Source organism: Dermacentor andersoni, chromosome 1 (assembly GCF_023375885.2).
Source record: "Dermacentor andersoni chromosome 1, qqDerAnde1_hic_scaffold, whole genome shotgun sequence".
Taxonomy (NCBI): domain Eukaryota; kingdom Metazoa; phylum Arthropoda; class Arachnida; order Ixodida; family Ixodidae; genus Dermacentor; species Dermacentor andersoni.
The window spans coordinates 303,020,801-303,048,090 of record NC_092814.1 but is presented as its reverse complement, the minus strand read 5'-3'; the positions used below and the strand labels follow the sequence as shown (position 1 = coordinate 303,048,090).

Below are 27,290 nucleotides of genomic sequence, written 5' to 3'. Positions count from 1 at the left end.
AAAAAAAGATTGAATCGTCGCGACGGCACATCAGAGTCCCCGTCGAAGTCTCTACAATGAAATAATTTTTGAACAACCCTGATAGCGCCCACACAACAATGGTTGCTTGTATACTGTCAAATGCTCATATTCTACGGCCTAAAGCTCATGGCACGGTGCGAAAACGCGCACGCGGTGAAAGCGAAACAGTGCGCGGACAAGCTTGCAGACGCGCAGTCGGTCGCTGCGAATCTGTGCGATCGCTGCATTGAGGCTTCATTCTATTACGCTCCATTCAGTCATACAAACACTATAAGAACATATTTCACATAGTTTGCTCTCAGCGTTTACCTACCTTTCGCGCAAGAAGCCGGTTCGGGAGACTCCATCGCGGCGACCGCGCGCAGTGGCGTTCACTGTACTTGTTCGGTAAAGAGATAGCGTCTGTAAACGATTCTGTGCTTTCAGTTTGCCCATGATTATTATTTAGACAGTAACAAACTTCTCTCGCTTCGAAAGTACTTACAGAAATGTCCGGGAGAGCTCGTGCGTGGTGTTTTCAGTGAGCGCTGACTGCAAAACCTATGAGGAGCGCGCCACGTGATCCCTCATACTACGCCAGCCAGGCGCTTCCGATAGATGGCGACTCCGTAACTCCTCGCCGCCAATAGAGGCGCCACTGATGGCCTCCTAGCGGGCGCTTCCAACAGTACGTGCGGGATCAGTAGCAGACGACAGCCCTTTGCAGCAAGGATGGCTGAAGTTAGCGGCTGCGATTTCTTCTTTGTTCGGGTGCCAGACTGTGTCTTTGCGGTGACAGCTGTAGGGAAGACGCTGACCCCTGTGGGAGCGGGTATGAACACGATATTACCGGTGTTTGGGACAACATGCGTGCCAGGTGCGACCCGCAGACAAACGCCATGAACCCCATTCACATGATCTGGATTTCATGTTACCGAGCCGATAAATTCTATTGAGTAATGCGATTTCTCGATCGTTTTTTTTTTTATTCTACCCTTGCCATAATGTTGCTTCTGTACCTCAATAGTAAGCACCCGTCGTTAGTGCAGTTTATATCAAACAAATCCGTACGGTGCGATGTCTGCATATGCCGTTGTGATTTTTCTGCCGATGAATACATGTGACATCGCCGAATAAGTGCAGTCAGTCGCCTCAAGAAGAGTAATTGCGAATTTATTATTGGAAACGCGTACACTAGTCAACGAAGTTACCAAACGCATGGGTTATTAAAAGCGCGTGTTAGCGCTGTACCGACGATGCAATTCTGCTGCATACGCCAATGAACTGCCGTTGCCGCTGCTGCTTTTGCAATTTTAAATTCCCCAAGGGAACTGCTTGCAAACGTACAAAGATAAAGTCTGACTAACTTTTCAGTACTTTCTTTTTAATGTTGCGAGAGAGAGAGGTGCCGCATGATATATTTAAAGGCAGAGCAGCGCCAGTCAAAGTAGATGAGCACTGGCGGCAAGGGCGGGTTTAGTCCCGTGCGGCGTAAGCATATTAAGAAAGAATTCAGTTGAGTGCAAAATTCACATGCAAGATGGGACTACGTTGTGACACAAACAAATCACTCGGCGTGTTAAGTCTGCTCGGACATCATGAGGGTGTGATGACTTTCCAAACGTGACGCGAACTTTTCAGCGAAAAATGGAACAAAAATACCATATGCAGCAACTATTAGCAATTCTCGCCCTTAACTACCTATTTTCTAAACACATTTCCCAAAAAACCACAATATCTAAGATGCCCTCGGGCGAAAAGAATACAGCTGTTAAAGACGCACTTGCTTGCTATCATTCCGATAAGACACAGCGTGGTTTATACCCTTTACAAACGAGGCAGGGTGAAAACCTCGTCGCTCAAAAGAATCAACAAGAGTTATGCATGAAGCAACTAGCAACAGTTAAACATGTGCGAAGCCACGCATAAAATTGATGTAAAAACATGAAGTGCTTGACAGCTGGAGCGAAGATTTACCGGGCCACATAAAACCAACAATTTCAGTTCTTGCAAACTAGAGTAGCTTTAACATACAACACAATGCGCTCGTGCAGTCGTGCTGCCTAACTAGCGCAACGCGGTAAGGAAGCGGAAAACAATATAAGCGGCAAACGGCATTCCGAATTTTAGCGGATTGCCTTTAAACATCATGCTGCACTGCAGACGAACTTCATCGCTTACGCGTCTACCTATGATCGAGTGGAAAAAAACACCGGCGCGAAAAAGGAAAGGATGAGAACAAGAAATTTCCCGCAGAAGCGACGATCCATTGCTACCGTTGCTCCCGCTGATGAGGCCTTGCGGGGAATGATTAGAACCGTATCGCCGGCACGTTTTCGCCGGTATTTGAGCCTCGCACCCCGCAATAATTCTTCTTCTACATTCCTTGAAGCTTTGGCCACCACACACATGTGAAGGGTGTTGCCTATTTTGATCTGAAAACATGAATAAGACAGAGAAGCACTATCAACGACACAACAAACTACGGCGCGCGGCTGGCCCATCTCCCGTGTGTTCTGCGCAAGGCCGCCGCCAGTGGCGCGTCCATCGGCGCGCATTACGCCTATACTCCACGCAGTCCACGCAGCGGGATCCGGAGCAATGGCAAGCTAAAGCCCCTTGATAATTTGAAAGTAGCGACACTCTCCTCCTCACGGCGCTTTCCTCCTCGATTCTCCTTGCCCGCCGGCTGCGCACGGCACGCTATTCCTCCTCGGCTCCCGCGGACGGGCCGCAGGATTCTATGAAGGTGTGTTATTTTGGGCCAGTTGCGCGCTCCAGTGGGGTTGAAAATTTTGAGAAATGCTAATAACAGCATCGATAATGCTGGAGGCAACGTTTATGAGGAGGTTGATTTTTTCTTAAAGCCGTATGAGCGGGGTATACTGGTTTAAAGGGAGCTTTGAGGCGAGTTCTATACTCCAGACAATTTTTCTGCCACACGATGAGACGCTTTACTTCGTGCGTCTGATCTAGCATTGCTTGTGACACATCCCTTTGCGTGTGGCTTATTAAGCGAAAGCCTTAGACTTCTGTTTCAAGGTCCCGTTGTGAGCTACATAAAATATCACGTGACCGAAGGAAGGCGGGAAGCGAACCAAAGCATATGCAGCCGCGTATAAGAGATATGATTAATGATAAGCAAAGCAATGATTGATTAATGATTGGATTAAGATGAATTCGCGTGTATTAAGGATGATTAAGGTGGATTAAAGTCGATGAAGGTGCATTAGGGTGAATGAAGGTGGATTAAGGTGCATAAAGGAGGACTAGGTTGGATTAAGGTCGATGAGGTTAATTAGGGTGGATGAAGGTGCGTTGGTGTGCATTGAGGACGATCATAGTGGATTATGGTGGATTAAAGTGCATAAAGAAGGATAAGGTTGGATTAAGAGGAATTAAGGTGTATTAAAGAGGATTATGGTGGGCTAGGGTGTATCAAAGTTAATGAGGACGCATTACGGTTGATTAAGGTGGATTAAAGTGCATTAAGGAGGGTTAGAGTAGATTAAGATCGATGAAGGTGGATTAGGGTGCATTAAGGAGGACTTTCATGGATTACGGTGGATTAAAGTGAATGAAGGAGGATTGAGGTCGATGAATGGGCATTAGGAGGATTATGGTAGACTAATCGGTCTTAATACTCAATGAACCCCAATTCACCTTAGTCCACCCTAATCCACCTTAATGCTCCTTCATCCACCTTAATACTCCCAATCCACCTTAATCAACCTACATCGCCCCTAATGCAACTTAGCCTACCCTATGCGGTCTTAATCCTCCTTTATCAACCGTTATCCATCATAATCCGCCTTAATCCTCCTGCATCCTTATTCAGGCACTTTAATCCCACTCAATCCTGCTTAATGGTCCCAATCTACCTTAATACACCCTAATCCGCCTCTATCAAATCTAATCCAGCTCCATGGTCCCTAATCCACATTAATCTACCCTTGTCCATCCAATTCGGTCTTAATCCTCCTTTATCAACCCCAATTCACCTTAATCGACCTTAATCTCCCTTTATCCACCTTAATCCTTGTTCATGCACCCTAATCCAGCCCAATCGGTCTTAATACCCTTTCATCAACACTTCACCTTAATCCACCATTATCCGACTTAATCCTCCTCCACGCACCTTAACCTTTATTCATGCATCTTAATCCTTCGTAATGCACTCTAATCCACCTTAATCTTCTTTAATACATTCTAATCAACCTTAATCCTCCCTAATCCACCTTATGTCAACCACTAATGATTCATTAATTAACTTGGGTAATCATTCTCTTATACAGGGGTGGACATGCTTTGGGTCCCCTCTGGCCTTCCTTGGGTCACGTGATAGTTCGTTTACAACGCGACCTTGAAACATAACGATCTAAAGGCTTTCGCCTTAAAACTTAAAAAAAGCTCAATTTTGACTAGTTAACGCTCATCACCTGCAATACTACGGGCATACTTGCCACTAATTTTTTCAGGGCGCAAAGCAGAATCAATAATACTGCACTTCTGACTGAATAACAACAGTTAGCGACGTGCGAAGTGATGGAGCCGCCCCAGAATATTAAGCATACTGAGGACAACCGCAACAAAAACGCTGGTGAGCAGGCCGGAAGAATGAAAAAATAATGCCGCATTACGGGATGCTTTGCTACGAGCTATAAGGAAGACTCATCAGCTCGCAAACAACGCTGTTCTTTGTCGGAACAAAGTTCTTTCGGCCAATGTCATGCAGCCACTGCTTCCTACGCAAGCCGTCACGCTTTCATTGTGGTATCATAAAAACGGCATAACCATCTTCAGGCTTCTTGCTGCAGTTATATGCCCAACAGCCCGGCATAGCGCTAGCACATAGACCAGAAACACAGCGTACAACGTTCGCTACGCCGAGCTAAAGCGCCGAGCCAGCGGTGCTCAGGAGGAAAATGGCGCGAACGAAAAAGAAAAACACAAGCAAAACTCAAGATCCGCGCGTTTCCAAGGGCAACGGCAGGGAGACCAATTGTCGTGCAGAAAAACGGGGGCAAAACTGGTTGCCGCGGGGCACGGAGGAAGGAAACTAAGGAGAGGCCCTGACGTCACTCTTTGTGAAGCAAAAGTGAAGCCGGAATTTGGCGTTGCTCATGGCGATGCTCCGCCTTTTTGGGCCACCCTCCTCTCTGGTTTACATCTTTCGCGAAACCACGCCGCGCTGCGCGTGGTGTCGCGCGCTCGCGCAACATCTGGCAGAGCACGGTGCAGGTAACACAGCGCAACAAGACACGGTGACTAACACAAACCCGCCCACTCAGCGCCTTTGCCACGGCCCGAAACCTACCAGAGCAACACGTGTGAGCGCTCAAAACCATAACAACGCCGCCATTGTGGCCCAAAAGGCGTGGCCATACAACAAAAAAAATAAAGAAGCAGCAAAAAAATGAGAACCTACTACGTCATTTCCGCCACACTTTTCTCCTAGCGCGCGGAGGGGATAGGGCCTCTCCTTAGTTTCCTTCCTCCGTGCCGCGGGGGAACGCGCAAGGGGCGAGGAGGAGACGAGGAGGTCGCGCGGCGGCGGCAGAGTTCAAAGAGTGTCGCTACTTTAAAATTATCAAGGGACTTTATGGCAAGCTGCATCGCAACGCCATCTGCAGGCAGCATCTGGGATCATGTCTGCCGATAATAAAGGGCACCCATTGACTGTCTCGATCCCAGATGCCGCCAGTAGATGGCGTCGCGATGCAGTGTGCCGCTACAGCTTGTCTACAGATTGTCTACAGCTTTTGAGAGAGATTTACCTAGAAAATACCGTTTGCGTTGAATGGGAAGGGATGAGGAGCGAGGAGAAAGTTCATATCAACAAGGGACTGAGGCAAGGGTGCCCTTTATCCCCGCTGCTGTTTATGATGTACATGGTGAGGATGGAGAGGGCGCTAGAAGGAAGTAATATCGGGTTTAATATCTCATACAAACAGGCGGGTACAGTAATAAAGCAGCAACTCCCAGGTTTATTTTATGCGGACGACATTGTGTTGCTAGCTAACAAGCAAAGTGATTTGCAACGTCTGGCTAATATCTGTGGACAGGAAGGCAACAATTTAGGTTTGAAATTTAGTGTTAGAAAATCAGGTGTTATGGTATTCAATGAAAACAGTGAACAGACAGTGGAGATACAGGGCCAAGAAACACCTCGGGTAACAGAATATAAATACCTTGGACAGGCCGCCATTGGAATATGAACCTGGCAACGTTTAACGCTAGAACGTTATCTAGTGAGGCGAGTCTAGCAGTGCTATTGGAGGAATTAGAGGGCAGTAAATGGGATATAATAGGGCTCAGTGAAGTTAGGAGGCCAAAAGAAGCATATGCAGTGCTAAAAAGCGGGCACGTCCTGTGCTACCGGGGCTTAGCAGAGAGACGAGAACTAGGAGTCGGATTCCTGATTAATCAGAACATAGCTGGTAACATACAGGAATTCTATAGCATTAACGAGAGGGTGGCATGTCTTGTTGTGAAACTTAATAAGAGGTACAAAATGAAGGTTGTACAGGTCTACGCCCCTACATCTAGTCATGATGACCAGGAAGTCGAAAGCTTCTATGAAGACGTGGAATCGGCGATGGGTAAAATCAAAACAAAATACAGTATACTGATGGGCAATTTCAATGCCAGGGTAGGTAAGAAGCAGGCCGGAGACAAGTCAGTGGGGGAATATGGCATAGGCTCTAGGAATAGCAGAGGAGAGTTATTAGTAGAGTTTGCAGAACAGAATAATATGCGGAAATAAATACCTTTTTCCGCAAGCGGGTTAGCCGAAAGTGGACATGGAGGAGCCCGAATGGTGAGACTAGAAATGAAATCGACTTCATACTCTGCGCGAGCCCTGGCATCATACAAGATGTAGACGTGCTCGGCAAGGTGCGCTGCAGTGACCATAGGATGGTAAGAACTCGAATTAGCCTTGACTTGAGGAGGGAATGGAAGAAACTGGTACATAAGAAGCCAATCAATGAGTTAGCGGTAAGAGGGAAACTAGAGGAATTCCGGATCAAGCTACACAACAGGTATTCGGCTTTAACCCAGGAAGAGGACCATAGTGTTGAAGCAATGAGCGACAATCTTATGGGCATCATTAAGGAGTGCGCAATAGAAGTCGGTGGTAACGCCGTTAAACAGGAAACCAGTAAGCTATCGCAGGAGACGAAAGATCTGATCAAGAAACGCCAATGTATGAAAGCCTCTAACCCTACAGCTAGAATAGAACTGGCAGAACTTTCTAAGTTAATCAACAAGCGTAAGACAGCGGACATAAGGAACTATAATATGGATAGAATTGAACAGGCTCTCAGGAACGGAGGAAGCCTAAAAGCAGTAAAGAAGAAACTAGGAATAGGCAAGAATCAGATGTGTGCGTTAAGAGACAAAGCCGGCAATATCGTCACTAATATGGATGAGATAGTTAAAGTGGCTGAAGAGTTTTATAGAGATTTATACAGTACCAGTAACACCCACGACGATAAGGTGAGAGAGAATAGTCTAGAGGAACTTGAAATCCCACAAGTAACACCGGAAGAGGTAAAGAACGCCTTGGGAGCAATGCAAAGGGGGAAGGCAGCTGGGGAGGATCAGGTAACAGCAGATTTGTTGAAGGATGGTGGGAACACTGTCCTAGAAAGGTTGGCCGCCCTATATACACAATGCCTCATGACCTCGAACGTACCGGAATCTTGGAAGAACGCTAACATAATCCTAATCCATAAGAAAGGGGACGCCAAAGACTTGAAAAATTATAGACCGATCAGCTTACTGTCCGTTGCCTACAAAGTATTTACTAAGGTAATCGCAAATAGAATCAGGATTACCTTAGACTTCTGTCAACCAAAGGACCAGGCAGGATTCCGTAAAGGCTACTCAACAATAGACCATATTCACACTATCAATCAGGTGATAGAGAAATGTGCGGAATATAACCAACCCTTATATATAGCCTTCATTGATTACGAAAAAGCATTTGATTCAGTCGAAACCTCAGCAGTCATGAAGGCACTACGGAATCAGGGTGTAGATGAGCCATATGTAAAGATACTGGAAGCTATCTATAGCGGTTCCACAGCCACCGTAATCCTCCACAAAGAAAGCAACAAAATCCCAATAAAGAAAGGCGTCAGACAGGGAGATACGATATCTCCAATGCTATTCACAGCATGTTTACAGGAGCTATTCAGAGACCTGGAGTGGGAAGAATTGGGGATAAAAGTTGATGGAGAATACCTTAGCAACTTGCGATTCGCTGATGATATTGCCTTGATTAGTAACTCAGGAGACCAATTGCAATGCATGCTCACTGACCTGGAGAGGCAAAGCAGAAGGGTGGGCTTGAAAATTAATCTACAGAAAACTAAAGTAATGTTTAACAGTCTCGGAAGAGAACAGCAGTTTACGATAGGTAGCGAGGCACTGGGAGTGGTAAGGGAATACATCTACTTAGGGCAGGTAGTGACCACGGATCCGGATCATGAGACTGAAATAACCAGAAGAATAAGAATGGGCTGGGGTGCGTTTGGCAGGCATTCTCAAATCATAAACAGCAGGTTGCCACTATCCCTCAAAAGGAAAGTGTATAACAGCTGTGTCTTACCAGTACTCACCTACGGGGCAGAAACCTGGAGGCTTACGAAAAGGGTTCTGCTGAAATTGAGGACGACGCAACGAGCTATGGAAAGAAGAATGATAGGTGTAACGTTAAGGGATAAGAAAAGAGCAGATTGGGTGAGGGAACAAACGCGGGTCAATGACATCTTAGTTGAAATCAAGAAAAAGAAATGGGCATGGGCCGGACATGTAATGAGGAGGGAAGATAACCGATGGTCATTAAGGGTTACGGACTGGATTCCAAGGGAAGGGAAGCGTAGTAGGGGGCGGCAGAAAGTTAGGTGGGCGGATGACATTAAGACGTTTGCAGGGACAACATGGCCACAATTAGTACATGACCGGGGTAGTTGGAGAAGTATGGGAGAGGCCTTTGCCCTGCAGTGGGCGTAACCAGGCTGATGATGATGATGATGATGATGACGACGACGACGACGACGACGATGATGATGATGATTATATGGATAAACAAAGGCAATGGATATATTGAAACACAGGAAAAAACCATAACAGCAAAGGGGAAGAGAAATGCAGCCATAATGAAGCTCAGAGCGCTATGGGGATACAATAGGTACGAGGTCCTCCGAGGTATGTGGAAAGGTGTAATGGTTCCAGGACTTACTTTTGGAAGTGCGGTTGTTTGCTATAAATCAGCGGTACAATCAGGACTCGACGGCAACCAAAGGTCAGTGGGTCGCCTCGCATTGGGCGCTCACGGGAAGACTACAAATGAAGCTGTGCAGGGTGACATGGGCTGGACTAGTTTTGAAGTGAGGGAAGCTCGCAGTAAAATTGATTATGAAGAACGCCTGAGGAATATGGAAGAAAGTAAATGGGCTGGGAGAGTGTTCAGGTATCTGTACAGGAAAAACATTGATTCACAGTGGAGGAAAAGAACTAGGAAACTTACCAGCAAGTATGCGGCCTGTAGGGTGGACAACACAGCAACAAAGAAGGTCAAGCGGAAAGTCAAAGAGGCTGAATTGATCTCATGGGTGGCGGCAATGGAAAAGAAACCTGCCATGAGTAACTACTTAAGAGGAAAAAAACGAAATCAGGAAAGAAACCATTTATGATAACTCGAAGCTCATTACTTTTCGAAGCGAGATCGGGAAGCCTTAGAACACGCACCTATAAAGCGAGATATAAGAAGGAAGAAGAAGCATGTGCTTGCTGCGGTAAAGCTAGGGAGACTATGGAGCATGTTTTATTAGAATGTGAAGACGTCTACCCAGTGGTCGATTTAGGCACCACCGGCCTCCTTGAAGCCCTTGGGTTCAGAGGGAGCAGTGGTAAAGCAAACATGTCCGCAATAGGCATTAGTAAGAGGCGACTGGAGGATTGGTGGAAGAAAAGTAGGGAAACGACAAAAGACGGAGACGCACAAAAGCACAGTTCGCAATAGGGGATCAGAAAATTTGGGCGTGGTAGTTCAGAGTGTTTTTTTTTTCTTTGTTCATTGTTTAACCTAGGTAGGATATTAGGCAGCATAGTAGCAAGAGCTTGGTGGCACAACCCACCGCCCCCTTCCAAAGGGGACGCTCATAATATCCATCCATCCATCCGCTGCTCCCGCTCCCGCGGCTTGGAGTATACCACTTTTGTCGGCGCCTGTACATAAGGTATGATCTACATCCGGTAAACTGGAACAGCCTGCGGGCGCACTCTCTCAGGGACTGACGCGCCGGTCACGGTGCACAAGTGTGAAGGCAGACGCGGCCACCCGATACTGCGACCACGAAGCGATGCGCACGTGTGGCGTGCGAGATCAAAAAAGAGCGTATGTTAGACAGTAAGTATGAGAAGGAGAGCAGACGGGGCCAGTGCGAAAAGAGTCATCGTCTGAAGAAGACATGCGTAATCTTCCTTGAATATAGCCAAGGTATTTTTTTTTACCATTAGTTAGTTTTGTCCCCGTGTGATTTATCCGCTGTTATAGTTATAGCATCATCGCCCAATTCGAAAACTACTACAAGGTCATTTGCGTACAAAGGCAAAATTGTAGCAGCCGTCATCGCCTACCATCGTTCCCACGCGCTTCGCCCTTTCCTTCTTTCAGGCAGAATCAAAATGCTGCTTTCGTTTCTTTTTTTTTTTTTTTGTGGCCTGAGCCACTTTATCGCTTCGGCAACGCTCGGCCAGCGGCATGCATTTGCACCGTCATACGATAAGAGCCGCATGTCCAGATACCTACACCAGGCATAACACCCTGTCGCGGGCCAGTCTCGCTTCAGCCGACCTTGTTCATCCATCGCACGCTTGAGAGCAGCGCAATAGCAGTGCGCAATCGCCCCGTCACGTGGTATTTTTTTCATATTTCGCGGGCTTTCTTTGGAACTAGGAAAAAAGGACCACGTGAGATATATCGTGTTCGAAACAATTGTTGAGAGGTTTTTCAAGGTGATCTGTAACTTTGCGTATCACACTTGTGGTCTGCAGCCAGTATTTAAAAAGGTGATTAATTAAACATAACTAATCCATTAAGGGGAAAACAAAAATAGCCTGAGTAACTCTAGGCCAGTGCTAACATTATGCATACGGTTCAACTCGCGTCCGGAGTGCCTCTCATTTTTTTTAATTTGGCTCAAGTTATAGGGACCAACCTGTATACTGCCGTCCACTTCAACGGCAGCCCGATATTCCGTGAAATGTAATTACGTATACTATGAGGTGAACATATCGCTGCTGCTTCGTCCACTTGTAGCTTTGCACGTAATAACTATAAGCAACACCATGCATATACACATTGCTCGGCGCGTCTTAGTTAAAGTCTGTATATACAGATCATGCAAAGCTGGCGGGTGGCGGAGACGGAAACGGTATATGCTAAAAACACCTAAGCTTTTTTCTTGTTTCTTTAAAACGAACCTTTATTTGTCGACCTTGCCGCTCTTTACTCCTGTCGTTCCTAATGACTCCCAAAAGAACAATGTGATCGATCGTGGGATCAAAATTAAATTATGGGGCTTTACGAGCCAAAACACGACCTGATTATGAGGCACCCCGTAGTGGGGGACTCCGAAATAATGTGTTTCTTTAACGTGCACCCAATGCTCGGTACACCGGCGTTTTTTTGCATTTCGCCCTCATCAAAATGCGGCCACCGCCGGCATTTAATCTGGCGAACTCGTGCGGCGTATGACGCCAAAGTCACTGAGCAACTATAGGGCGGGTGACCGTTGGTGGGACCGAACCTCGATCCCATATCAAAACAACCAGTGCAAAAAGTAACACAAATCAAACGCATAAAAGCAAAACGCGTCGCGCTGTGCGCTGCAGTTGAGAATTTTGTGATGTACAGGGGGTTATTGCTCTTTCTTGCGCCTATTTAGGTTTGCTCAGGATTTGCGGCCTCAAACTCTCCTCAGCCTCGCCTTCCTCTTTGCGTAGGACGGTACGCGGTGTTCGGCATCATCAGCTGGGGAGAGGAGTGCGGCCTTCCTAACCGCCCTGGAGTGTACGTCAAAGTGCAGGACTACTTGGACTGGATCGCCAGGACTGCCGATGAACTCCGGCACTAGGGCTTGCGCCACATGAAGCCGAACGAGCCTTTAAAGAAGCCGGTTTGCAAATAATGATATATATATAACACGGTGAGCTGCGCAGACTCTCATCGATAAACTACCCGCACAAGATCTCTGCGCAGGCTCTACACACAAGCTTTGAAATGTACACTTTTTTCTTTTTCGATAGCAAAATATATGGTCGCGCTTTTTAAAAATATTTTACGGCTGTCTCTCCTAAAGCTATACCTAACCATCGCCGTCGGCGTGTTCTTGTACAGTTATATCAGCCATGAGCCCATGATTACGCACACACGCTCTAACTTTTAATTGCGCTTGAAATGAAACGCCGTCAGCATAATTTACGCCATAACGAACCAATAAAGCCTTGCAACACCTACAGAGTAATTTATACCGTGCTTTCTTTCTTACTTCACCTTTGGCCCACTTCGTTACACTTTGAAGCTGCGAAATTAGCGTACTATAGAGAAATAAAATTATACGCGCACAGCCTCCTTCCACGTTCATTTACACTGCTGAAAATTGAACGCGATAAAAATCATATGCAGTGTTCTTTTTTCCGAATTCTAAAACTTTTTTTTTTCTTAAAAAAGCCTACAAGGTAAACATAACTCACACGTCACTGCATATTAATTATCTGCCCAGGCAGACACCACTTGTGAAAAAAAAAATCAATCAATTCACTAATTAAACGAATTGAGTCCATTATATTTTAATTACAAACCTCACGGCACATGTAAAGTTAAAGGGAGCTATCATAAGAGTCTAGTTCCGTGTTCCTACATTTCAATACGGCCATGTGGGCCGAAATAACTGCAGCGTCAACTCATTCGTTCAATAAACGTGATTATGCACGCGGCACTACGTCCAACCCCTACGTGACAAAAAAAATGTGGCATAAAATGAAGCTGCCGTCACACTTCCCTCTTCCCGCGAGCTGAATGATTCCAATTGGCGGTTAGCGCAATTCGCGAACGGACGCATAGCAACTTTAGCAGCAGGGAGCGAGATTTATCGACTTATCGCGGGGTACGCAGACGCTCTATATTTCACGCCGTCCTCATTATACATCACAGGGGGGTTGCAGTGCGAGCAGCGCTTCGCGGTGCGGCGTGCATAATCGGGACAAATTGAACGAATAAGGTGACGCCAGTTATTTCGGCCCACATGGCCATACTGAAATGTAGAAACACGGAACTATACCTTTATGACGATTGCCGCCTTCAACCTTTCGACGTTAATGTTTACGACTATGATGCAATCATTTTATTAGAGAATGAATTGCTTTGGTTTTTCTTGCAAATGATGTCCACCAGGACAGATAATTAATATGCAGCTGCCTAATTCGAGCAGCTTTTGTAGGCTATTAAATTTTTTTTTAATGTTCAAAGTAAGAAGAGAAAACTGTATATCGCTTTCGGCTCATCAATATTCACACAAGGAATATTTTTAAGTGTTTCGTCATGGCTTACCAGTTCATCAAACTAATTTCTCCTTGTGTAGCCTCCACTATACGTTTGTGCAGAGCGCGAGAACAGCGCTCAGAAGATCGAGTTTTCCTCATCTGCGGGCGGAAGGCACCGAATTTGCACATGCTTCTCCCACTGGTTTCACACCGTAGACCGAATTTCGCGAACGAGTACGGCGCAGCTCAGTGCCGCGGAATCATACATTTTCTGGGGCCGAATCTTATAAAGGCCGATCCACACGACGGACCAAATTGCTCTTTTGGACCGCGGTCCGCGCATCACGTGATAGGACGTCACCAGTTCGTGCGTACCGCCGTTGGCCCGCGCAAGACCGCGGCCCTCGCGGTCCAACAAATCGCCGAGGCTTTTCCCGCTTTCGTTTTGGCGGCGGACCTTTTGGCGTAGCCAACGAATGTTGTCCGGCAACAGAGTGTCTTCAGCCAAATCCAACCTAGTTTTCGGCTCAGCAAAAGCCAGTCAAGCCAGTCGTTTCATGTCCGCCGTTCCGCCTACACGTGCGTGCAGCAGATATATTTTTTAAACACCGTGTCCGCTTGGAGTGACGAGGAGGTTTTTTCATTTTGTATACCTCGTTGAGCAGTTCCCGGCTTTGTAGGACTCGAGCCGGAATGATAACAATGATAACACTCTGGCCGAGAGTGTAGCTGGTTGGTCTGCTCTGCCGTCTGCTATGGCGGTCCGCCGTGTGGATGTGCTCTGCGCCGGACCGGACCGCGCCGGGCCGTTACGTCGCATCACATGACCGAGCGGCCCGCGGACTTGGTCCGTCGTGTGGATCGGCCTTAACGGCTCGGAAGGGAAATGGTTCACTTGGCCTCATCTGATTGGTCAAAATTTTGCTTGCGTCAGAGGCCGTCAGAGACAGCGGGGCGGCACCGCAAATTATGATCACGTCACGCATCTGTCAATCATTTCCAAAGTGAACCCGTCATTGGCTAAGAGCGGAACCGGCGAAGGGTATAGTCCGCTTTGGGTTCCGTTGCTGTGGCTTGGTTGTTGGCTTGCGACCCTGGCCGCGCGCGCCGGTCGCGCGACCCCGCAGACACGCGGGCGTCGCGCGCGCGTGCGTTGGTTGCTTCGGAGGCTATTACTTGCTTTTGTTGTCTGCTTGGAGTTGCTCTTTCGGTGTCGACCACGGCTGGAAATGCGATACGCGTTCGAAGAAGTGACGGATAATGAGTTGCACCGCCCCTGCTTCTAAGTAGACATATTGCAGGCTACGCTATCAGCTGGAGGAGACTCGGGTGCAAGCGTACCAGTGGTCATTCGAAGCAGAAGAAGGAATTGCGCTCTGCGGTTCATCGCCACCGGCCTGCAGCTCCTAGAGGTCGGTCGGACGCGAAGCATTCATCGGAATGGCCTAGATCTCTGCTGCCGACACTGCCCACGAAGTTGCTCTCGCAATTACCGTGTTGGCGGGTAGAAGGGCTGCATCAGCTTTCCCGTGACCTGCGCTTCAAAGCCAATGCCAAGGAGATATTTGCATGGTGAGATCGAATTCCCAGTGTTATCGCCAGCGTGAATAGCTCACAGATCGCCGTTCAGCAATGAGAAGGGTTCAACCTAGGCTTGTCCAGTGCTTCTTCGTTCAGCTGATAAAACTATACAGTCAGGACGGGAACATATTGTGGAGGTCTCTTATTTGGCTGCCCTTTTTTCTCTAGTTCGGGAGTGCTGCACTTTGTTCCTCAATTTCACAGCACAGCGCGCACCGTCACCAACCACGCTCTTCGATTTTAGATATCGTAATGTTCGATTGCAAGTTCCATTGCTTCTATCACGCGACGCGCCGTAGAGCAGATCGCAGGGATATATCGGCAGAGCGGCGGCGAGCGAGTCATGTCCGAGCCGATGACGAAGGGCGAAAAAAGAAGGAAAATTGATATAGTCGGCTAGTAAAGGTGGCCCTAAGAAGCAGTTCACGGTTTTGTCGCGCTCTCTACTTAAGAAGTGCTGGCAGGGCGTTCCTGTTGCGTGCATCGTGAAAGCGCCTGGTAGCAGAAGACGTAGCGCTGCGCTCTGCCAACTAATTTACGCTTGCGATACCACCTGTCGGCTGAGAATGGAAAAGAATGGCATTAATAAATTACTTCTGCATTGCGTAAACGCCCGGCACCACATATACTTTAGAACTTGCCATATAATAATTAATTTGTATTTTATATTTAATTAGCAAGCAGAAATATTCTGCAGTTCCTCGATTAGCTCGTCTTATGATGACGTACACTTCAGAGGTAGCACCCTCTCGTCAACTGGTCGCGTCTGCCCCTTCTTCCACCTCCTGCTTGGGAGTGGCACACTTAGTGACGTAAGCGGCGAAGTGATCGGTTCGCTTTCCGAAACGTTATAAGATTTGAATCCGCCCCAGGACACCTTGAAGACGCGCCTGGCAAGCACCGCTTCGTCTATCACAATGCTTAATTTTCTACTAAAACAGCACGTAAAAAGCTGTTTATGCTTTACCATTACACAGAAACATGTTTTGTTTAACTATGAGAACTTGTTATTGCATGTACAATTATATGAAACGTAAAAAGTATCAGCGGGCCGCTAAAGTTAGGGAACAGACGACAAGATCCGCGCTCGCTTTGGAACAGTTTGTCGTCTGCTCTTGGTTTTCTTCGCTTGGTTATGCACTGTAGGTGAGTAAACGTCACTGGAAGATGTAGCATGCGTGAATGGAAACATTTTATGAAGATTTTACTTTAGGAACGCGTTATTTGTGTAGCCATATCCACGCTTTAGACAAAGCCTATTACATCACTAGCCAACACAAGCCTCGCAGACACATATACCGTCATTCCCATGACGGCACAGCGCCCCTTAAGAAACTCCCATAGACAGTGGTGCCAGATTTCCTTCTAGGTGTTATAGTGAGAAACTCTATGGGCGCCGCTTTACGTACATTCCTTTTTGTATATTAAAAAGACGCCGTTGTCGTAAGTTCTGAATGTGCGAAAAGGCAATAATCTTGATTACAATACAAACGCAGCAGTGAAAAGTGGACAACGTTATAGAAAGTTTGCTATATTCAACCAATATTATTTCATATAAACGCATTCTTTTAAATAATGATGGCCCAAAACACAAATGTCTACACCAACCGAGAGCGATGCAAATACTATGAGCACGCGTTATTAATAAAATATTTTCATGGCGCCAAGCGACGGGGAAAATGTGGCGATAAGCATTCCTCTCGGCCACCATCGCATATGGCTGCTCATTAGCATAATTCGAGCGGAAACTCCATGGCTCGTCGCACCACAAATTATGGCGCAAAATCTCTGCAAGTGAGGCCCAGCGCAACGTAACGCAACGTCAATTTGACGTTTACGAAATGGCCCTTCCTGTGACGCTCCCCACCATAGAGTTTCTCCCCGCGGCATATTCTTTCAGCCAATCAGCAAGCTGACATGGCGCCTATCTTGAATCACTACGACATATTCACGAAATCGCAGATCATTTGCACTGGCTTCTGTACGCTACCGCTCACTTTCTTTTTGAAGCGCTAACGTCGCAATATAGCTGCCAAGGACAAAAAAAATGTATTAGTCGATAAAATTTGCAGCCCCACGTCACGTTTCGTCATCTTGATGAAAACGCGAAATTGCATTTTGCAAAACTTCAGTTTCCCTGCACAAATTTCAAGGCACGTGAGCTTTCAACAGCCAATCAAAGAGTCAACATAGTGGACAATGGCGGCCGTGCAGCCGCCATGTTTGTCGAGAATAGAGCCTCAACTCTGAGGAGAACAGATAAAATCCAGTGTCTCAACGTCAATGGCTGTGTGCAAAAGAGCTGGGGTCGGCCATCTCTACCCCCCCCCCCCCCCCGTTTTTTCTTTCTCTCTTTTATTCTCCTCCCCCTATTTTCATATCGTCATGTACATTTTCTCCTGCTAAGGCGCTTTAAAGCAGCCCGCCCGTTACAAGGGAATTAGGCATAATTTATCATCATCATTGCACTCCAGCATCTCGGGCCGTCATCGCAAAAAGAGCCACGTTTTCGCTCCAAGACAATAAACTGTGTTATTCCAGTACACCACAGATAGAGAGACAGAAGCAAGGGGAAAGGCAGGGAGGTTAACCAGATGGGAAGATCCGGTTTGCTACTCTACACTGGGGAGAGAGATGAGGGAGAGGTAAAGTACACCACGGAGATTTGCGGTAATCCGGCAGGCACAAAAAATGTATAAGAGGCTATATGGCAACTCCAGAATCCGCTGCTTTAGCTGGCAACACTGTCTAAATAAACAAAAATGGCTACGACATCCAACGTGTTCACGGCAATGGAAACTCTGTGGTTCACGGTGATAGAGGCTGTGTTTCAATACTCGCCGTAGACTGCAAAGTAAATGGCTACGTGGACAGCGGCCGTCTTAAGTCTTGCTCCAATACTCACGAAGACAGCATCGAATCCAAAAACTATGGTGTATTGGAATAGTAATGGGAGAACCGCGGACGCTTCGACGATGACGCCACCAGACGGCGCTGCAATCGACCGGCGTGCTTAACGCGCGAAATTTAAATATGTTCTGCAAAGCTTTCGGCATTTATATAATAATAATAATAATAATATTTGGGGTTTTACGTGCCAAAACCACTTTCTGATTATGAGGCACGCCGTAGTGGAGGACTCCGGAAATTTTGACCACCTGGGGTTCTTTAACGTGCACCTAAATCTAAGCACACGGGTGTTTTCGCATTTCGCCCCCATCGAAATGCGGCCGCCGTGGCCAAGCATTTATATAGTCAAACGTTCTTAAAACTCAATTGAAGTTAACATAATTTGCAAAAAAAAGTAAATAATATAAACTGTTAGGAAACACATATAATGCCGTCTAAGCTTGCACGTTTCCAACCACGGTGTTTCCAACCACCGATTATGCAGTGCTCCTGATCGTCTGCTCAGCGTTTCGAATGCAAAAGACAAACACTCGTCGGCTCGTTCCGTTCGGTAAGCACGCATATGTTTTTGCAATCAAATTATTCCGAGACACACGAGGATGAGAAGGGCCAGAATGAGCACCTGTACTGTACCTGCTGGGTTGCACGGGATTCCTTTAATGTTGCATCGGCCAGAAAATCGGTCGTCCGGTTTCACTGAAGGAAAAAAATTGTAATAACGCTCTCTGACGAATGCAGCCACCATCGTTTGGCCATTTCGCTACGCAAAAGGGCAACAATCCAGCCAATGTTCTCAATGTGCCCGTTCTGAATAATCCAGGAGTTGTTCTAATCTTTGTGCAGGAAACTCAATGCACAAAAAAAAGAGACTTCTAAAATCCAGCGCTTGCCGTGCGCATAAACAATGTGCGAACGCGCCCGGAAAAACCGCAGCAAGCGATCGGCGAGCTACGCACGGTCACGCATGACCTCCGCGACAACCATAACTGCTGATCCCAGAGGCTCTGTGTTACGTACCACTCTTTTTCCGCTTGCAAGCAATGATTCCAGGCTGCAGCGACAGATGATGCTGCAGGAGACCGGCGTGCTCTAGTACCCGAGGTAGTCATCGCAAAAAGAGTCACGTTGTCGCCCCCGAACGACAAACTGCCCTTTTGCAGTACACCTACAGTACAACATACAGAAATGATGCAGGCTACTTTCCTGTCCAAACAAGATGGCGGCTGAGCAGGACGCTTGTAAAGCCGTCAGGAAGGTTGTCTGCGCTCAAGAAAACGTAGACACGCTATCCTACGCCCTTAATGTAAGCTCAGAAGGCTTCAAATGCATAAATAACGTGTGCTTTTCTCAACTTTTTCGTGTCGCCAGGAGATGGTGTCACGTCGCAGAAGCGTCTTCCGTACCTCTTCCAGACGGCTAGAAACGCGTTCCATTACATGGCACCGAAGCTGTCTCGGCTGTCTCCTTAGCTGTTACGCAGACTGTCTCTGATGCTGGCCAGAAGTGGAACACACCCAGCATTGGCGTAACCAGGGGGGGGGGTGAACCCCCCCCCCTCTTTTCCATGGAACAGAAGGTTTCAGGAGGTGGGCTCCAAAACAGCAACATGGATGAAAGGGATAGCTTGAATGTAAAAGCAAGGCGAAGGCTTGTGGCGGTCCGAAGGAGGAGGAGGGGGTTGTCATGTCACCGTCATTATCATCATCATCATCGGCCTGGTTACGCCCACTGCAGGGCAAAGGCCTCTCCCATACTTCTCCAACAACCCCGGTCATGTACTAATTGCGGCCATGCCGTGCCTGCAAACTTCTTAATCTCATCCGCCCACCTAACTTTCTGCCGACCTCTGCTACGCTTCCCTTCCCTTGGAATCCAGTCCGTAACCCTTAATGACCATCGGTTATCGTCCCTCCTCATTACATGTCCTGCCTATGCCCATTTCTTTTTCTTGATTTCAACCGTTTAATGTCACCGTACTTAGAACTTAGTTTATCTAGTTTCCCCGTAACCGCTGTCGTGTCTATAGCAGTAGCGCTTCCTTGCCTTCTCACGGCACTTGTTCCCTATCGCCCCCCCCCCCCCCTGTATGTGAATTGCGAGCGAAGAGTGGCAAGGCTGTTATACACTCGTTTCGCGACGCGTCGGTTCTACCCATTCTCTGCCCCCTCTCCCCCCTGCTTTCTACTATTCTATCTTGCTTCCCTCTGGACTTGGGTATAGTAGAAAAGCAAGCTCCGCAATTTCTGCAGTGGTTTTGCGAGGAACACAGATAATTACAGCTGTCAAGAGGCTAATGTGGCGATCGACGCCCAGGGAGCTCCATAGGGCATTGTACACATTCGACGCGGTGCAAAGGTCCGAACGAGTTTCTCGCGTCGTCTTTCCTCTAGGATCCGCTCCTACTCTGAACCACCCTCGACACGGGCAAACTTTCGAAAAAAAGAAGCTTTGCTCCCTGATATCAAAGCTCTCTGCAATTAAACTTGACTCACTAACCCTATTATGGATTCGTAATTTTCTTAATAATAGCAAACAGTTCACTGTTGTTGCTAACTTTTGCTCTGCCCTGTCTTACGTCACCTCCGTTGTACCTCAAGGCAATGTACTCGGACCTCTTCTCTTTTTAATTTACATTAACGACTTACTGAACAATATATCTTCTTCTGTACAAATATTTGCTGACCGCGTTGTATACCGTTCGATTAACTGTTCCGCTCAAGGCAATGTACTCGGACCTCTTTTTAATTTACATTAACGACTTACTGAACAATATATCTTCTTCTGTACAATTATTTGCTGACCGCGTTGTATACCGTTCGATTAACTGTTCCGCTGACCACGCGGCACTTCAAAATGATCTTGCACATATTAGTGATTGGTGTGCTATGTGGCTCATGTCCCTAAACGTGTCGAAGTGCAAAGTAGTTTCCTTTTCTCGAAAAACTGTCAACTCCCGCTTTTCTTATCATTTGGATTCTAACATAGTTGACCACACCACAGAATATAAGTATTTAGGAGTGCTCCTTACTCGCAATCTTTCATGGACTAATCACATCACCTCCATTTCAGCTAACGCCTCCAGATCATTAGGATTTCTCCGCCGCAACTTAAGAACTGCGCCTTCACCACTAAGAAAACTAGCTTACATAACTATTGTGCGGCCACAAATTGAGTACGCCTCATGCATATGGTCTCCTCATCAAAAATACCTCATTGAACTCCTGGAGAGCATCCAGAATAGAGCAAGCCGTTTCATTTCAAAAAAATCATAGTAACCAGTCAAGTGTAACCCAAATAAAAGTCAATCTTTCGTTGCAACCACTAACTACACGTTGTGATATTGCCCTTCTATAAACTGAAAAAAGCATCCTCAACGTCACTAAGACTTATCAGTTCAGCTACACCCGAATTTATGGCAACACACACACTTCTAATTTTTCAGCTTTGCCCTGTGTTTCGTTTATGGAACGCTCTACTAGATAACATCGCTTGCCAATCTAAACACAGTGCATTCCGCAATCTTTTAATCTATCAATATGCCGTTTCAACCGTCTAACACGTCATGCTTCTTTTAATTTCTTTCCTGCATTTTTCTACAAGCTAAAAGAATTTCAGTGATCCTAATTTTTTACTATACTTACTACTGTATACATGCAAAAACATTTATAATGTTATTGTGCTATTATGTTTACCATTTACTGTTATTGCTCCACATATTGTATTTGCTAATGTTGTATTAATTTTCCATGTTGCGTGCATATTCCATTCATTATACTGATGTTTCTTTTTCCCGATTCCATACTAATATGCTACCGTATTTCCCCCCTTACACAATGCCTTCTCGAATTTTTAAATCTTGGTGCATGGTAGTGAATTGGGACACCCTGTATATATTTATGACCTTTGTATGCAACTGACGATGTTTCCATCTCTGGTAAATGTTCTAAATTATTAGACAATTTTATTTTCATGAGTCATTTGCATTGCTTACTGGAAAGAGAAGCAATACTGAGACATACAACATTCACGTGCATTTCACACGCCATTGATAAAAGACTCTGCCAAAGGGGTCACTGAAGTATAGTTTTTTCATGGTAAAAAAAGCACGCAAAGCACATTGAAGCATGGTAAACATACAACATATTCATTCTCTAGGCATTTTCTACCCATACCTTTAGAAATAATTTTTAATTGGCTGCCTTCACGTTTTTCAAAAATATAATAAACTTTGTCATGTGTGTATATTTAAATATATTGTGTATGTACATGGGGTTTACACTGGAAATTTAAAACAATGTTGAAGTGAGAAAATACCGATGAGGCAGCCCCTGCTAGTGCTTCTAATGCGCATCCTCCTATTGTCACGATTTGCAGAAATAAAGCGAAAGTATGAATTAAAAGTTGTCCACGTCCGTGCTAACAATGATGCAGTAAGCTATTAGCCCCAGTAGTTTCAAGTGAAAAAGCCAAGGCAAGTCAAAAGGAACTTCAAATGATGTGGGTGACAAAGCTCTGGTAATGGCACTTTAGTTGTGCGTGTAAGGGGGAGGGGGGGGCTCCGAGCCCCCTACGCCCCCCCCCCCCAGGGAACTTTGGAGGGTGTCGGACCCTGGAGCTTCCCCGTAGTCGACCCCTGTGGTATGCAGTGGATGTCTTAGTTCTTATCCCATAGGTCCCTGCTCTGGCGTAAGCGAGAGAACATTTAAAGGAAAAACTGATACTGCCAAAAAGCAGTGGCGATGTCCCATGTACGAGGGAGTAAGAGCCAAAATAGTTGTCGATTGCTGCAGTGTTTTAGCCATTACAGAATTATAACTGAGACAGTGAAAAAAATCTGACACTGTTGCTGCTATCGAGGTCAGCGTGCAAATTTTGTCTGACAAACACGACGGTGTACTTGCTGCTATTAAGTAGCAGGATAACTAATTGTCATATGTGAAGCAGAAAGCTGATTCAGCAGAAACAAGTTCGAGCACTAAAGAAATTCGATACAAAGAACTTGAACAACACAATAGGAAGCTAAACCTAGAGTTTCATGGAATCCGTAAGACTGACCATGAGAATTTGTCGGAAAAGGGCAATACAGTTGCTGCATCAATTCAGATGTCAGCTCTAACAGGGAGTGATGCCACGGCAATACACCGTCTTCCTTCTAGGCCGGACAAGATACCAGGCATCATATCAGTTTGGGACACCTGGCTACATGGCCGTAAGAAGCTAAGGGATGCCAAATCCGACATGATGATTCAGCAGAACTTGACCAAGCAAACTTGAACTTTGTTCTGGGAGGCAAAGCAATGGGCGCGCGAGAATGACATCCGTTTTGTATGGTGTGCGAATGGTACAGTTCAGATGAGATGCAAGGTTGGTTCTCCTGCCATTCTTGTGGAGAGTGAGGAAGATTTCCCAAGCACAGCTTGAGGTTCCCGTCACGTTTATACCCATCTTTCTTTCTTGAACCATGTTCGTTTTACCAACAGAATTGCATAAACATACTGGAAACGGATATCTGCCTGGCATAAATTTTTTTGACTTAAATTGCTAATCCCCAAAAACAAATATTTGCGTCTAGGTTTCTTATTTTCACAGCTTGATTTTCAGTTTGACATAGTCATGTTAATCGAAACTTGGTACCCAAATGTTGACAATTCATTTTCTCTGCCTGGTTATAATTTTCACTGCGTAAATCGTTCAGTTGAGGTGGTGGTGTTTGCTTGCTCGTAAAAGAAACTTTTCACCGTGAACTCCCGACAGAATTTTGCAGTTCAGAACCCGATATTGAGGTGCTGACAGCTGTCCTAAACAATTACATCACCTCAGCCGTGTTTCGCCCCCCTCAGGAATTATTTCACAATTTATGGCTTTTAGAGAACTTTTTTCACCATTTGGCAATGAATAGATATGCAATTGTATGTGGCAGTGATGTGAATATTGGCATGCCATCTATCGAAACTTCTAAACATGAGATGGCGTTTGATAGCTTTGGACTAAACAAAATTATGCCAACAAGTTACTGCCAATTCATCTACACTAATTCATGTCCTTTCACGAACGTTAATTCTGAGGATGTTAGAGCAGGGACCATTTCATGTGATATTAGCAAATTACCTACCTATATTTCTAATGACTAAGCAACAAATAAAAAAGAAACTCTCTATATCAATGCATTCTACACCATACCCTAAACTTGAGAATTTTTGTAAATAATTAACTTTTCATGGAATGATGTTCTATCAGAAAACTCAAACATTAGTAAAAACGTTTAAACAAAGATATGATCATAATTTTCCTTGAATTACCCACTGCCCATCAAAAAAAAAAAAAAAACGAAGCCGTGGATCATGCGAGACCTGTTACACAATATTAACGAAAATAATGCAATGTACATTTTTAGCTTGTCACGACCCCCAAGTATTTAGTACCTTTAAAAAATTCCGCAATTCCCTAAATAAAGACATCCAAAAGGCTAGACAGAACTACTCTGACATCATTATGCACTCATCTGGCAATTCCACTTCCCCCTGGAAAAATATTAAGTGCTAGGAACACCCAACTCAAATAGGGTAATTACAGAACTTACAATTACGGCATTGTTATTAGTGACAGCCAGTTATCCAATATGTTTAGTGAATATCTAGTGAACTTAATTTTGCTAGAACATCTGATGATGCCACATCATACATCAAGGTCAAATGTCCAAGTAGAATGTTTTTAAGGCCTACTTCTGAATATAAGGTCTGCAAGACAATCATGCAGCTTAAAAATAGCAAGTGCTACTCCGTTTTAGAGCATGTTGCTATGCCACGCGTTGCATCTGCCAAACGTCTCAAAGATAGTTGCCGTGGGCACAACAGACGTTTGCACATAATGAAAATTAGGGCGGCCTAATTGTTCGAGAATTGGGCTGTTGTGCTGGGGAGCAGACAAGGGCAAGGTTTATTTTTCATGCCTTACCTTGCCTCATTTCATGCACTTTGGAGTAGGTAGGTTCCAGCATTCTTTGGCTTTAGTGAGACATTGACACGATGACAACTCGCACGCGAAGTACGGTACAGTGCCGCCTACAGCAAGCCATAGCATGTGCATGGGCCGTCTCTGGATGTTTACTATATATTGGTCTGCCCACTTTCAAGCACATACGGTAATTTAAGAGCTATTCAATGGCTTGTTTGACTTTCCCTAAATTTATTCAAGCTGCCCTGTTCCTGTCACTGGGTATGTGCCACTGTGAGACAGGGTATGAAGCCTCAAATGTAGATGTGTTGCATATCCCTATTGTACATCTGCCTGAATTAGTGCAGTGCAAAAACAAACACTACAAAATTTTACACGTGTTTCTTAGGATGAACATAAAAACTGTACACATTGCACTTAGTCATACAGCATTTACCTGCTCCATGAAACTCCGTCTCAACAGATTCCAACATTTGCATTACATTTGTGTATTTTTTGCCAACAGCGATCCTTGCCACCTAGATAACCTTGGGGCAAACCATTGCAGCAGCAGTCATGTCTGCAAATAAGTTGCAACATGATGGTCACACTGCATAACCTGCCTACTGCCACCTACCAGCCTAACCATGCACACTACAGTAGAAGTGAAGTAGAAACAGATGTGTGTTGTGCTCCATCCACATTTATTGGAGATGACCAAAATGTACACATGGCGGCGCAACCATTCTTGGGGTCCGAGGTTACTGGAAAAGAGAGGGCACAGTTAATTTTGATGCAAACAACTTTCCTAAACATGCAGCTAGAATTTACCCTACAATGATTAAACTTTCAATATGGGCTGAAGACAGGCAAAAGTGTGATCCTTGGTTCAGCAAGCCCCAAGAACTTGTGCTCTCATATGTAACTTTTTTTTCTGTACAGCATTAAAATTGGCAGTAAACCAGTCCTTGCCGCCTATTACTATGACAGTTCTTTTTGCTTGGCTTACAATGCAAGGAAGATTCTGCAGCAGCCACCTGCACTAATAATGTTGCACAGCACCTTATTCCAGCTCAGACTGAAATGAATGAGTGCCATAAGTAGGGCATAAGAGCTCGAAGTGAAAATGGCAACCATTACCAGTGAATACACCACAAATATCAAATTTTCAACTCCCTTGTGTGCTCACAAAGAGGGAAAAAAATTGTTTTTACGAGAAGCCGATTCGAAATGTAATGTATTAAATGTCAGTGCAAAATAAGCACTACTGGCTCACAGTACTGCAACTGCTTGCAAGATCAGCAAATTTTCCATGTCAGTAAAATCACAATAGGGAGGAGCTTCTAAGCATGCCTCTTCAACTAAACATACAAATTCCAGTTGTCCTGACACATCTCTTACAAATTTTTTTAATTGAGAGAATTAAAAAAGATGGCACCATTTAGGTGCCGACAGACGTCAGCCATGTTAATTCAGAAAAGAAACCCCAAACGTCAGTAATTAAGCAAATTAATGACGTATGCGCAGAACATTTCGATATAAAACATCCAGTGGCTCAAAGTTAGAAAAGCAAGAGCATGCTTAACGTAAGCAAGCAAAAGAACAGCTTGCATCGACTGCTGCAGTCAACCTCAAAAAGTACCCTGGGCCATATTCTGGAAATATCACATTACCATGTTCAGCTGAAAATAATTAAGAGAACCAGCAGATGCACGAGAGAAAATTTTTTCTGACAGAAACACATCCTGTAAATGGTGTCAACTTTCTGCACGAAGGCACCCAAAAAATACCTACATCATATTCTTAGCACTCCTTCAGGGGCTCCTAAGTGAATACAGCATACCAGCAAGGCAGTATGCTCCAAACTCAAAACGCACTGCACATCCGTCCACCAAATATCACTTGCACCTACTGCAAGAGTTTCATTTATTTGTTCGTATTGAAATTGAAATCCCACATATTTTGTTCAGAGCTGGAAACAATGGCAGCATCAGATGATTAGCTTTTAGGGTGCTCTGCCTGTTACCGTTTCTTCCCGAGAGCTACATAACAGCAGTAAAAAAGACTGTGGGTGCCTTTCATTTTGAATGGGCTTCAACGCTGTCTTGCTACAAAAATATCTGGACTACCACACCCAGTCAGTCTGTATACATAGTATACTCTGTTTCACACACAGCAGGCAACACTACAAAGGCTAGATAAGACCTCTCACTGCTCGCGTCACTGGCACATAAAAAACAGTGCATTACAGTAACACCTCATCACAATGGAGTTGAAAGGGGAGCCAGAAATACTTTGTTATATCGTTA

General features: G+C 45.5%; 2 protein-coding genes across 3 annotated transcripts in view; one reads left to right on the top strand and one right to left on the bottom strand.

Moving 5' to 3' along the window:
* The window catches only part of LOC126548371 (neurotrypsin-like), a gene marked incomplete at its 5' end in the record, with an annotated part of 58,469 nt that extends 45,888 nt beyond the window's left edge, over positions 1 to 12,581 (top strand). Inside the window, one exon of the mRNA XM_055063514.2 lies at positions 12,019 to 12,581. Coding sequence (XP_054919489.1) covers positions 12,019 to 12,149 — 131 coding nt within the window. The remainder of the gene's footprint in view (positions 1 to 12,018) is intronic.
* Positions 12,582 to 25,664: 13,083 nt separating this feature from the next.
* Positions 25,665 to 27,290, bottom strand: part of RpS24 (ribosomal protein S24) — a 31,185-nt gene continuing 29,559 nt past the window's right edge. For both annotated transcript variants that reach the window (XM_050196173.3, XM_050196174.3), the window contains one exon: positions 25,665 to 25,745. Coding sequence is in view for 1 of the 2 variants with exons in the window: in XM_050196174.3 (XP_050052131.1) it covers positions 25,743 to 25,745 (3 nt within the window). In the remaining variant the exon portion in view is untranslated. The remainder of the gene's footprint in view (positions 25,746 to 27,290) is intronic.